The sequence below is a fragment of the Spea bombifrons genome, chromosome 9 (genome assembly GCF_027358695.1).
Source record: "Spea bombifrons isolate aSpeBom1 chromosome 9, aSpeBom1.2.pri, whole genome shotgun sequence".
Taxonomy (NCBI): domain Eukaryota; kingdom Metazoa; phylum Chordata; class Amphibia; order Anura; family Pelobatidae; genus Spea; species Spea bombifrons.
The window spans coordinates 26,321,773-26,333,188 of record NC_071095.1 but is presented as its reverse complement, the minus strand read 5'-3'; the positions used below and the strand labels follow the sequence as shown (position 1 = coordinate 26,333,188).

Below are 11,416 nucleotides of genomic sequence, written 5' to 3'. Positions count from 1 at the left end.
ACCATAATAATAATAATAATTATAATAAAATAGTAATACTAAAGGTAAAAGATGGCTGTAATCCCACACTTTAGCACTAGGTGCCCCAGCTTCCCTTTAATAAAGGGGCATTTCTGGACATATGTGTATATTCGGTTATATTATGTATCACTTAGCTCTTTATTGGGATGCTAACAATGGGGTATTTGTAAATGAGCTTGATAAGACATCAGAAGCGGTTAACTGTTTTTTGGAGGGAAACATAAAGGCGTCCCATCCCTTGTCCACACCCCGCTCTCATACTCTCCTCAGTCCCCTGGTAATGCTGCGCGTTACACAGATGTCTTAGTTACAGTCATGAGGTTTACATCTCCTCGGATCAGCTTCAATATTCTGTTCTTATTTCTACCCATCCCAGGTCAGTAAACAGATGTTAACCCTTTATTCGCACATACTAATGCTACCTGTAACCTCTAACATGTTAAACTCAGATCTGTGGCTTCGAAATATATTTTTGATCTTAGTTTGTAACTGTGGGATTCATAGTCATTAACAACGTGACCTTGCAAATGGTCCAGTTTTTGGGGTCTGTTTTGTAGATCTTTTATATGCGGTTCTCCTCCTCGCGCTAATAACAGCTATTAACAGAAGAATAAAAGATATTCCATTTAAATTAAAATACAATAAAAGGACAGACAAATATTGCTGTTTTTTTCCTGTATTTAATTGTGAGAATTTGTAGAGGGAAAAAAAAATACTTAGCGCATGTCTCTCCATATGTTTAAAATAATTACTACAAATATTACTATTATTATTAATTATTTATTAACAAACAACACAGGACTGTACAATTTAAATGGGGAAGTTAACATCTAAAAGAATATAATACTGTTTATGCTGTCAAATAGTTGCCTCATTTAATAGGGCAAAAAGATTATTTACGGCTGATATTAACATATTTACGGCTGATACTGTTTATAGTGTAACTCAAGGCTGTAAGCTTGCGAGCCGAGCCTCTCCTCCTAATGTATCGGTTTGTCTTAGTCTGTGGATTATAGTCTTGTCAGACCCCTAGAATATATGTATTGCAAGAAGAGTTGCCTAAATTGTTGGCGGTATATAAATAAAAGATAATAATAATAATAATAATAGTATATTATAGTATTTAAGGTACTGATATAAATAGTAATTAAGGTGTTAAAAGGGAACTGACAACAAAAAGTTGCTCTGGTATTGCCTTAATATATATATTTATTTAAATATTGCATTTGTGTTCTGGTTTTAGTCCAATCTACTAAACCAACACCCTGATTATACTGCCTGCGATAGACAATAGAATGACTTCAAGTCACTCTAAAAAAATGTCTTCGGAGATACTAGACTGTTCCCCACCGTAACCAGGGTGTCTGTGTATTAGATAACAGAACAGGAACTACAACTACAACTAGGGTAAAAAAACACAGAAAAGAATATTTTTAAAAACCTGTTTATATATATATTAAAATGAATGAATCACAATAAAAATCTCATTAGTATTCATTGGGTTTCACGCTCACATTTATGATTTTTCCGTCTTAGTTCCCGCAGCACTTGTTACCCCTATGCAGGTAAATGGGGTATTAGGACAATCCGTCCGTCTGTCCGGCAATTTGAATTTGCCTTTTGCCGTAGAAGATATCAGGTGGCTGTATAAAAACAGTGGTGGCGGCTCCATGATTGTACAATTCAAGAATTCCAACTTCGAAATTTATGAGGATCGTTACAGGAATCGTATAGAAACATCGAACGATGAGATGGAATTACTGATCCGGGATTTGGGAGAGGGAGACAGCGGAGTTTATCACCAAACCATTCTTTTTGCAAACAAAAAAACACAGGAATTTTTATTTAATCTCACTGTATACGGTACGTACTCCATCATCCAACAATATAAATACATTAGTTCACATAGCGAAGGCTGGATATTTGGTCTGCGGTTTATTTGATTATCACCTTCTTGTTTCCACAATGATGTGTTCTTGTTTCATGTCACCTCCTCTTTGCCAGTCCATGTGGCTTTACAAACCATGTCCAGTCTCAATGCAGAGCAGTTCTCTATGATACGAGGCTGGACGGCATTGAGAGTATGGACCTCGTTACGCTCGTTCTATCATTTACGGGTCGCCGCTAGGAGATTTACTGGGGGATTTCTCTCAAGGATCGTTCTTTTACGCAGAGAACAAGTATGGCCACCCATCTGTAGCCATTGCATGCCACGAGGAAGCAGACAACGACCGCCAGGGACCCTCTGGTGGGTCTATAATCTAATTTCCTAAAATAAGATCCCAGAGCGGTCAGCAAGCAGGGCTCTATAGTAGCGCACTGCTGATCACAGTATCTGTGATCAGCCTGTAAAGATGGCTCATCATAGGTCCCAGGAGGGTCTGGAACGCTGCATAGACCCTATGGGGACTACTCTACTTTCCGGTTGTTCGTTTCCATCAGAAAATGTCCAGATGGATTAGGATAGCTGATAGAGGAGACCCCATGCTGTCTGACCTCACCGGTGTAAAAACCTTCTTTGCTATAACTTTTCAATTTTGATTAAGATATATTAATCCCTCCATCTCATTACAGAGCCAGTTCCTTCCCCGGTCATAAAGGATGAATTGGAGAAGAAGACGGCCGTCTGGTGTAATCTTACTCTTCGTTGTTCTGTCCCTTTAAACACATCAGCACTGTCCATCAGCTGGCTGTGCAGATACAAAGACTCTGAATGCTGTAATCGGACCGCGTGTGATAATAATAACGGCAGCGCGGTCCAGCTCTCTCTGCAGCCCGGGTCGTGGGATATGGAAATTATGTGTTTGGTCCAAAATCCTGCGGATCGGAAAAACGTGTCCTTTCATACCCGAAATATCTGCCTTCCTTCTGAAAACAAAAGCACAATGAAAGGTGAGGGACCCTGGATTATTTTATTCACGCATTACTTTTTTATACATAAAAGTGCCAGAATTCCAAAAGGCAGTTTCCCAAAGCTGGGGGGCAAGTCTGCTATTATCAGAATGGTCTATTCAGCCGCTGAACCCAATTGTGATGCAGAACGAAAGTGGCCACCTTGTTCTTCCTCTAGATATTTCTTTCCTTCATCTGCTTCTGTGATCATACAGAACATCCCGACAACACGGAGGGCCACTGGACAGCTGATCGAGGCCACAAATCAACTGGAAGGCCAATTAATCCGAGAGTTTATATTGTTTATTATTATTTGTTTTATCGCAAGGTATGAGTGGAGAGGAACATGTCACCAGGTCCACGTCATGGCAGGTCCTTCCACTTTTTGAGCCAATGACCCCACATATTAGAAGTTACAAAACATGAAACACAGTCCCATTTTTATATTCCACAGCTAGTCCGTAATTATATGTTGTCGGCTCGTTACAGGTCGCAGTTACCATATTTGGATACCCATCCTTCTTGGGGTTCTTCTGTTGATGATAATCATTTTTAGCAAATGGAAACGAAAAAGGAAAGGTAATGTGTGCTAATGTCTCGTCTAAAGTTTTGTGTCCTCATGAACAGAGCTAATGATTATCCTTTGTCTGTTTCTAGACATCAATCACATATTTATTTTTTATTTATTTTGATGACATCATGCAGGAATTCCAGAAAATAGGGCCGATCGGGACGATGAATATTTTGATGTCGAAACCTTTAGGGGAGGAAGAGACCAGGTAGGAGCCATCAAAAACACCATGCTTAATTCTAAAGGAATTCTATTCTTCCCGTTGTTCCTTCTTCATGCCTTTTTAGGAAAATTCCATGAGAAACTGGGCTTTGTCACTCTATTATTTATTATAAACGCTTTAGAACGGGAAGTATCAGTGTGTTTAGGTGTTCAAGGTCTTTTAAACAAAATTCCCCAGGCACCAGAATAACACCCTTCAATAGCCGGAGAGCCTTATTTCATTATGTCAGGTGCCATAGGTTTAAATAATGTTGAAAGCTAACACCCAGCATTCTGTTAGATTCCTATAGGCTAAAAGTGCAGTTCACATATGATTTTATGCTGTTGCTTCTAAGGAGCTTTCATACAGAGGTCAGCGACGACATGTCTACCTTTCCCTTCTTGGTCTGTCTCTGCACCTTGTTAAAAGGCACAACATGCTGATATATCAGCTGGCTGGCAGGAGGGTAATTACCACGAGTGCTGCCCTACAGCCGACCCAGGGCTTGCACCCACAACTGCCCCTCTATACCAGTCCTCCTTACTGCTGAGCACCGACGTGATATCATATGCTGGCACTCCGTGACTTAGAGGAGCAAAGCCTCCATAGTGTTAATGGGCTGGTCGGGGAGATCATTAAGGATCAGCTCAAAAGGGGTCCCCCCTCTTTTGCAACATCACCTCCCTGGACTAGTCAGACTAAGGGTCTAGCTTGGTAGAATATGGCTACAGATGAATAAATAAATTATTGCGTATATGTGATGAATAAAACTTTGCCAATTCTGTTGTCAGTTATTATGTATCGCTTTATTCTAGAATGTGGTGGACAAGAGTGAAGAGAATGCCTCTACTCATGAAATAGTCTACTCGAAATTGCAACATCCAGAGCTGTCCTCACCAACGTAGCAGGCAAAGTCTCTAAGATACGGTAAGACAGATATTCTCAATAATTCCCTCCACGGGGGGCAATAGGGCAATGTGAAACATGGAGGTCTTCCTCGCTCTTCCTCCAGGAGCCTGACTCATTTTATATGTCATTGTGAAAGCTGGAAGCTGGACATCTGTCTTTAGTCGTCTGGGCACGGTTTGCTGACTATTAAGGTTTAGATACATTGGTATACAGAGTTGGAGAGTTGTTTCTCTTTTTTTTTTTCCAGACACATATAGACCCCAAGGAACGGGGTGGACTCAGGGCCAAGTGCTGCCGAGGAACTGGTTTTATTAGAGGCAGCAGATGAAGAGCCAATATATTCCAACAGGACGGATCTGCTAAGTAACCAAAGATACCCCTGGAGATCAGTGGCAGTACCAGAAACCAATCGGCATGGAGCTGGAGAAAGTAGACGGCGCTTGGTGGAGGTTGATTGGTGGTCTTGCAATGTCTGAGGTGGTCAATAGTCATTGAAACATATATTGTGACTGCAGATCAGGCCCGTTTCCCCATCTAATCACCCTGTTCTTCCTACTGTGAAGACTCAGACCTTAACCTGTCCTTGGTCCCTGTCCATTTTGTGGCCCCTACTAAAAAACATGTTTTACTGTGTAAAACAAATGGAGTTTATGGGGAAGACAGTCACACCCAAACAGACACTCAATGTCAAAAGTACCTATGGGGAGCTGCTCCAAGGCAAATGTACGAATGGGAATTTGAGTAGTGGGCTAAAGTGACTTACCGTATTGGCTCGGATATAAGCCGCCCCCGTATATAGGCCGCACCCTAAAAGTTTGGTGCTTTTTTAAAGAAAAAGTTTTTTTCTTTAAAAAAGCACCAAAAAACATGCTGCCACTCTGTCCCCCCCCCCGGGATATGCTGCCACTCTGTCCTCTCCCCCTCCCCGAGATATGCTGCCACTCTGTCCTCCCCCCCTTGAGATACGCTGCCACTCTGTCCTCCCCCCCCTCGAGATACGCTGCCACTCTGTCCTCCCCCCCTCGAGATACACTGCCACTCTGTCCTCCCCCCCCTCGAGATATGCTGCCACTCTGTCCTCCCCGCGATATGCTGCCACTCTGTCCTCCCCCCCCCCGACTTACCAGAGCAGACTCCCGGGTGTCTTACGGGGCCGGAGGGGGACATCTATGCACATCGTGTATACAACTCCCGGTGCCGGCACTCAGCGGAAGTGCCGGCACCGGAAGTTGTATAAGCGTATTGCGTAGATGTCTTCCGCCGGCCCTGCAAGACACCCGGGAGTCTGCCCTGGTAAGTCGGGGGGGAGTTAGAATGCATCGTGCGCACGTTCACCGGCAACGGCGCATCGCCGCTCCCGGTGAACGTCCGTGCGATGCGCTTAGACAACCTCCCGTGCCGGTACTCCCCCCCGTGGGAAGTGCTGGCAGGGGAGGCTGTCTGAGCGTATCAGAGAGTAGGATACAGGTCCCCTGCACCGCTGCGGGGGATCTGTATCCTAACCCCGCTGCCTGCCCGGCGCCCGGGACTGCATGTCCCGGGCGTCGGGCGCTAGACCCCGAATATAGGCCGCACCCCCACTTTAAAGACTTAAAGTGGGGGAAAAAAGTGCGGCCTATATTCGGGCCAATACGGTAATCTGGTGACCTCAAAATGTTCACTTACTAATGAAAGGGTATGGAGGAAGATTAGCATTGCCGCAAAGTATCAGTACAGTGCAGTGTAATCATTAAAGACTCAAAATATCACGTCTGACAATACGTAACAGGTCTCCCAGGATAACTTAAATTTGTACTACTGGTTCACTACATTCAAAGGCTGCAACATTTGCTAGACACAGGTCTTACCCTCTCTGATCAGAACCCAACTGTTTTATTGCAGGGCCTTTTACCCAAAGAGCCACCATCTGGCCAAACGTTTAAAATAAAGAGCATCGGTGGTGGAGATAACCGACCGGACCAGTGAACCAGCACTCTAGGGCATACATTTATTCTAATTCCCCACTGGGTTTCTTTCTGTACAACGTTGCACTCCCTATTACGTGTTCCCCACCTAGGTCTTTGTCAGAGTGGTCAATCAATTCTAACCTTCTCCACAATTAACATTGCCCTTTCAAACTTTGGACCAGCGTTTGATCTGGTTTCTTTTCGGCCACCATTTTTGCTTTTTTTTTTTTTATGGTGCTTCTGTATGGAAAGCTTTCCTAATGACTTAAGTGTCTCATGAAGGACAAGTCCAGCTCTTTCCTGTTATCACCATCAATGACCTCCTGATCAACCCGTCTACCCAGTTTCTCATACCATGATTTCTTTGGTTAGTGTTCCAAAAATGCTGCAAGACCTTGGTATTGTCAACCTCGGCCCCATTCCAAAATAAAAAAAAAAAACAAGACACCATATGCAATTGAATTCACTTATTTTATTCAACTTTGGACACATTTGGCCATGGTCAATAATTCAATATTCTCCCCAACAGTGACACCCACTACCTTTATTAATATGGTCTCATAATGACCCAGTATTACATCTGGTATTGTTATAACATCACCTGTAGAGCCTGCCAGAATCCTAATCCCTGCAGCCACACATAAAACATATCACAAGAAAAACCATACCTTAAACAGCTGCCTCAACGTATAAACTCTAACTGCCACGTCTCTAAACAGAATAGGCTATCTCTTCAACAGGGATGGGCGGGAGGGAATTTCACCCTTTTCAACCCACGAGTATGTAAACATTACATCCAGTATAGCCTGACTAAACCCTGTTTTATTTGAGGGTGTTGTTAACACATGAATCTATTTTGTCTACAGCAGGTAGATGGTTTCTTCCCAGCTTCTTTGTTTTCCCCCTCATTCGGCAGGGGCTCTGATCTTCGAAGCGCAGTCTTTTTTTTAGCAGCAAACATCTATAAAGAATAACATTTTGTTAAATCAAAGATACTTTGTTGAAAACACAGGACTAAATGTTGCTAGATCCAGGGGGGGGGTTCTTGGAGCACCTCCAAAACACTGAGGTTTCTTAGAATACTATACCAGAAGGAGAGCTCCATTTTCTCACCTTTATTTATAACCCGACGATTATGGCGTCATTTGGTCAAAGGCATACAAAATCTATTGCCGTTAAGCTTAACTTTGAGTGGCCTTCTGAGGGTTGGGACTGTGCAGAAGGCCACCCCGTCGTGAATGTCCACCTCTCAGGACACATGCAGTACTAAAATCACCAAAAGGGCAACTTTTATTCCTTTGGGGCCCCCAATCATACAGCACTCACCCACAATAATACATGAAGTGGGAATTGCTGATATTGAAAATTAGTTTAAATATATAAATAACTTGGAGAAAAGACCAGACAACTTGTGGTTGTTAGCGAGACTCGTGTGGTCTTGCATGAGAGGAACACGCGTATCTTCTGAAGCTCACCACAGTCCACTTCCTAAACGTCCACTTGCGATCTATCTCCGAACATCCATTTTCTTAAATAGTTTCTACCCTTGTTAACCGACATGCCTTCCAGTCTACACTGGAAAAAAAAAAAAAAAAAAAAAAGACTACAAAATAGATTAAACAGCCATGAACATTACATTGAACCATCTTGGATAAAGTAGCCACGTCGATCAAAAATATAGCTTCTATTTGGCCAAGAATGCAGACTATTTCAGGAGATCTACGAACGTTTCTCACCTGTCTGTGGGATCGATGAGAGACACCTGGTTGAGCAGAAGAGGAGCTTCACTGGCAACGTAGGTCCCCCTATAATCGCTGGTACACCCAACGTAGCGATAGTGCTTAATCAAAACAGAGAAAGTGATGAAAGGTCTCACGGTGTTTCCTTTGAGGTCCGTGGCGGCACGTAAGGACGCCCGGTATATAAATACATTCAAATACGTGTCAATCCATATTTACTGGTAAAAAGAAAAAGGGCAATGGTGACCTTACCGCATTTAGACCGTCTACGACTACCCAGTTCCGAACGCGCACAACCTGAGTAACCTTCCCCTGCTTGCCAGCGTCTCGGCCAGAAAGGACTTCAACCTTGAGGAAAGCCAAGAGGAAAAAAGCTCAGATGTTCTCCGAAGCACAGGACGATCACAGTTTGAAGAGCACGCCCGTGTTGGATCGTAAGCTCTTTGGAAGAATATTTTGGCGGCCAGGGAACCTCTCTTTATCTTACCGTGTCTCCCCGGAAATACTTCCATTCCTTATCGCTGATGGGCTCTACGAACACCTTGGACCTCCTCTTCCCGGGAGGGTTCTTGCGTTGTGCCGCTATAGTAGAGGGCCGACTCATGCCAAACAGGTAATCGGGGGGCAGCTTGAGCTTGGATGCTGCAGCGAGAAGCTGAGTCAGACGCATGTCTTCAAGGAAGCGGCGTGGCTTCTAATCCCAATCGTAACGTCACTGAAGAAGCGAGAAGAGCTGTTACAGCGTCATCGTGTCTCCTCGATAATACGTTCGGAGGTACAGAATTCCAACTTTTTTGTTAGTAAATATATATATTTAAAATGCATGGCACGGGGTAGCACATATACAAAAAATATATTGTATATAAAAAATATTTTATTTTTCCTTAAAATATTCAAATTAAATTATATTTTATTTTTCTTTAAAATATTAAAATTAAATTTGGCATAGACATATCTCAGACAGGTGACCAGGATTTTGAAAGTGTCTCAAAATTAGATAAATTATGCTGGAAAGATGTCGTTATAGAAACTGCCCCAATAAGCATGCAAAACGTTTTACTGAAATAAAGGGTTAAGAAAACATGGCTTCCTTCGCCATTCCTTAATACAAAGCCAGCGATAATGCTGTAATCTTAAGGCTTTAGCTTCTGTGCTGTGTGTATTGGAGGTACTTTTATTCCGGTCACTCTTTAAGCCCCAAATTGCCCTCTTGTCCCCCTTTCCAACCCTGATGCCCCTCTTTTCTAGGAGGTCAGAATGTTTGCTGGGTATGAGGGTATCACAGGGTTCTACAGCCCTAAAAGCCCCAACAATGTGCATAGAAACAGCAGAAAATGGCATAGTAAATTATACAGGGTAAATAAAACCCATTATTCTTCTTCTAAAAGCTTTATATAGAAAGTCTTACCAAAACCATCAGTCCACCCTTAGAAGTACCCCACATTTGGCCATTCGGAGTGCTGGGAGTTACACCGAAACTCCTTTCCTCCTTCGTCTGTGACGTATATGTACAATGATTAATATTATATAAAATCCTAGTAGCTTATATATGTCGTTTCACATGGGTGGCTGGCGCACTTCTTGTAAGTCACCACTAGATGGCCTTGTAGTGCTACGTTTCTACCCCACCAAGGATTCATCTGCGAGCTTGTAAAGCGTCAAGTGTATTTTTATTGAAAGTAAACGCCTATATAAAGAAGCAAATAAATAGTTAGTGTCTGGGATACTGAATCGGGTAAATGTGGAAGACACGCTCTGGTTTATAAGCTTCTCATTTCTCCTCCTTAAGCACAGGTGACTCTCAATCATTCATACGTTACATTGATCCGATGATATCTAAGAGCGCCTAATAAGTGCGTTGCCTTCCAACGTGTCATGGTTGAGACCCCTGTTGGAATGCAGGTGATTCAACTAAGTGTGTTGTTAAACAATACTGATTTATTATGTTCAAAACTAAGCTAAAAATCACTCAATAACCATCCCCCCCCCCATGTTGATGGTCCTTCTCTACCAGCTTCCGGAGCTACTGACCATGATGTGTGACCACAGACGTCTTCACACCCACTACTCGCATCTTCAGTCATCAACTTTATTTTATAAGACGATTCGTAAAGTGCGTATTTCTTCACCATCATGAGAATGATCTCAGAGACTCTGTTCCTTGCGCTGATGGCATTTCTCTTGGTCCCTGGTAAGTAAACAGAGCGATTTAAGCATTTCTTATGATCTGGGGTATAAAAAAAAAAAAAACATTTTTTTTTTTTAATAAAGCTGAAATTGTTTCTATTTATATAATTGTAGCGAATTCCGGACAAAGAAACAGGAAGGATACAATGTATTTGGTAGGAAAAAAAAAAAGAAACATCATCAGAAATATACTTGTTTTATCTGAGATCTAAACATGTTTTATATATATATATATATATATCCTTTATAATGACCAGTTTTATTATTAAGAGCCTGGTGTACAGCACTGTGGAATAAAAACATACATGATAGAAGTTTAGGAAATATACAATGTTTTGTATGCTATTAATAATGCAATATGTTCTACTTTACTGAGAGGGTGGTAGATAAGTAGAAGTGGCAGAGGCCAATACAGTGAGGTGATTTAAACATGCATGGGACAGGCATATGGCTCTTAATTGTAAGACGCGACCAACAACTGATTAAAGTCTTTACAGCAAGAATATTAGGCAGACTAAATGGGCCAAATGGGGCCGATCTGCAAATTCTATCTTTCTATATGATTAATTAATAACATAATAATAATACCATTAACTATAGTAAACAGCAACATTAAAAAGTTATTTTTCAATAATAATATACATTAAGAGCAGAATTGGGGAGATTGGAATTCTAAACAGGTGTTAGGAAATATTGAAATAAGATTGAAATATTCCATTCTTTGGGGTACATGGAGTATAATATTCCAATGCCTTACAGCACAAGACGATGGTGCTGCGCTGCCTTCTAGATCCCTCCGTCCGCCTGGCCAGCCATTGGAATTTGCAGGGTCTCATAGAAGAGGTCAGGTGGGACAAATATAAAATCGCTGACTTCACCAATTTGCAGATAAAGATTTATTTCCCCCAATCCACCGACCCCGTGGAAGCATTTATTAACGAGACAGAAC

General features: G+C 42.1%; 2 protein-coding genes across 2 annotated transcripts; one reads left to right on the top strand and one right to left on the bottom strand.

The window, feature by feature from the left end:
- The first annotated feature begins 1,680 nt into the window (after positions 1–1,680).
- Positions 1,681–5,108, top strand: LOC128504815 (SLAM family member 5-like). The gene is made up of 6 exons (XM_053475036.1): positions 1,681–1,884; positions 2,596–2,913; positions 3,403–3,492; positions 3,619–3,692; positions 4,502–4,613; positions 4,843–5,108. The coding sequence occupies exons 1-5, from the start codon at positions 1,692–1,694 to the stop codon at positions 4,589–4,591; spliced, it is 765 nt and encodes a 254-aa protein (XP_053331011.1). The 5' UTR covers positions 1,681–1,691; the 3' UTR covers positions 4,592–4,613; positions 4,843–5,108.
- Positions 5,109–8,273: 3,165 nt separating this feature from the next.
- Positions 8,274–8,974, bottom strand: LOC128504816 (probable 39S ribosomal protein L24, mitochondrial). The gene is made up of 3 exons (XM_053475039.1): positions 8,768–8,974; positions 8,533–8,628; positions 8,274–8,381 (listed from the first exon to the last, which is right to left on the bottom strand). The coding sequence occupies exons 1-3, from the start codon at positions 8,948–8,950 to the stop codon at positions 8,274–8,276; spliced, it is 387 nt and encodes a 128-aa protein (XP_053331014.1). The 5' UTR covers positions 8,951–8,974.
- Between the last annotated feature and the right edge of the window lie 2,442 nt (positions 8,975–11,416).

What these genes read in the sequence shown, in the direction of transcription:
- LOC128504815 (XM_053475036.1), top strand. Translation starts at nt 1,692, where the DNA reads ATGATTGTACAATTCAAGAATTCCAACTTCGAAATTTATGAGGATCGT. An exon ending in ATGGAAACGAAAAAGGAAAG is followed by an intron (nt 3,493 to 3,618) that starts GTAATGTGTGCT and finishes GACATCATGCAG; the next exon opens with GAATTCCAGAAAATAGGGCC. An exon ending in TTAGGGGAGGAAGAGACCAG is followed by an intron (nt 3,693 to 4,501) that starts GTAGGAGCCATC and finishes GCTTTATTCTAG; the next exon opens with AATGTGGTGGACAAGAGTGA.
- LOC128504816 (XM_053475039.1), bottom strand. Translation starts at nt 8,950, where the DNA reads ATGCGTCTGACTCAGCTTCTCGCTGCAGCATCCAAGCTCAAGCTGCCC. An exon ending in AGTATTTCCGGGGAGACACG is followed by an intron (nt 8,629 to 8,767) that starts GTAAGATAAAGA and finishes GCTTTCCTCAAG; the next exon opens with GTTGAAGTCCTTTCTGGCCG. An exon ending in TCGTAGACGGTCTAAATGCG is followed by an intron (nt 8,382 to 8,532) that starts GTAAGGTCACCA and finishes GTTTTGATTAAG; the next exon opens with CACTATCGCTACGTTGGGTG.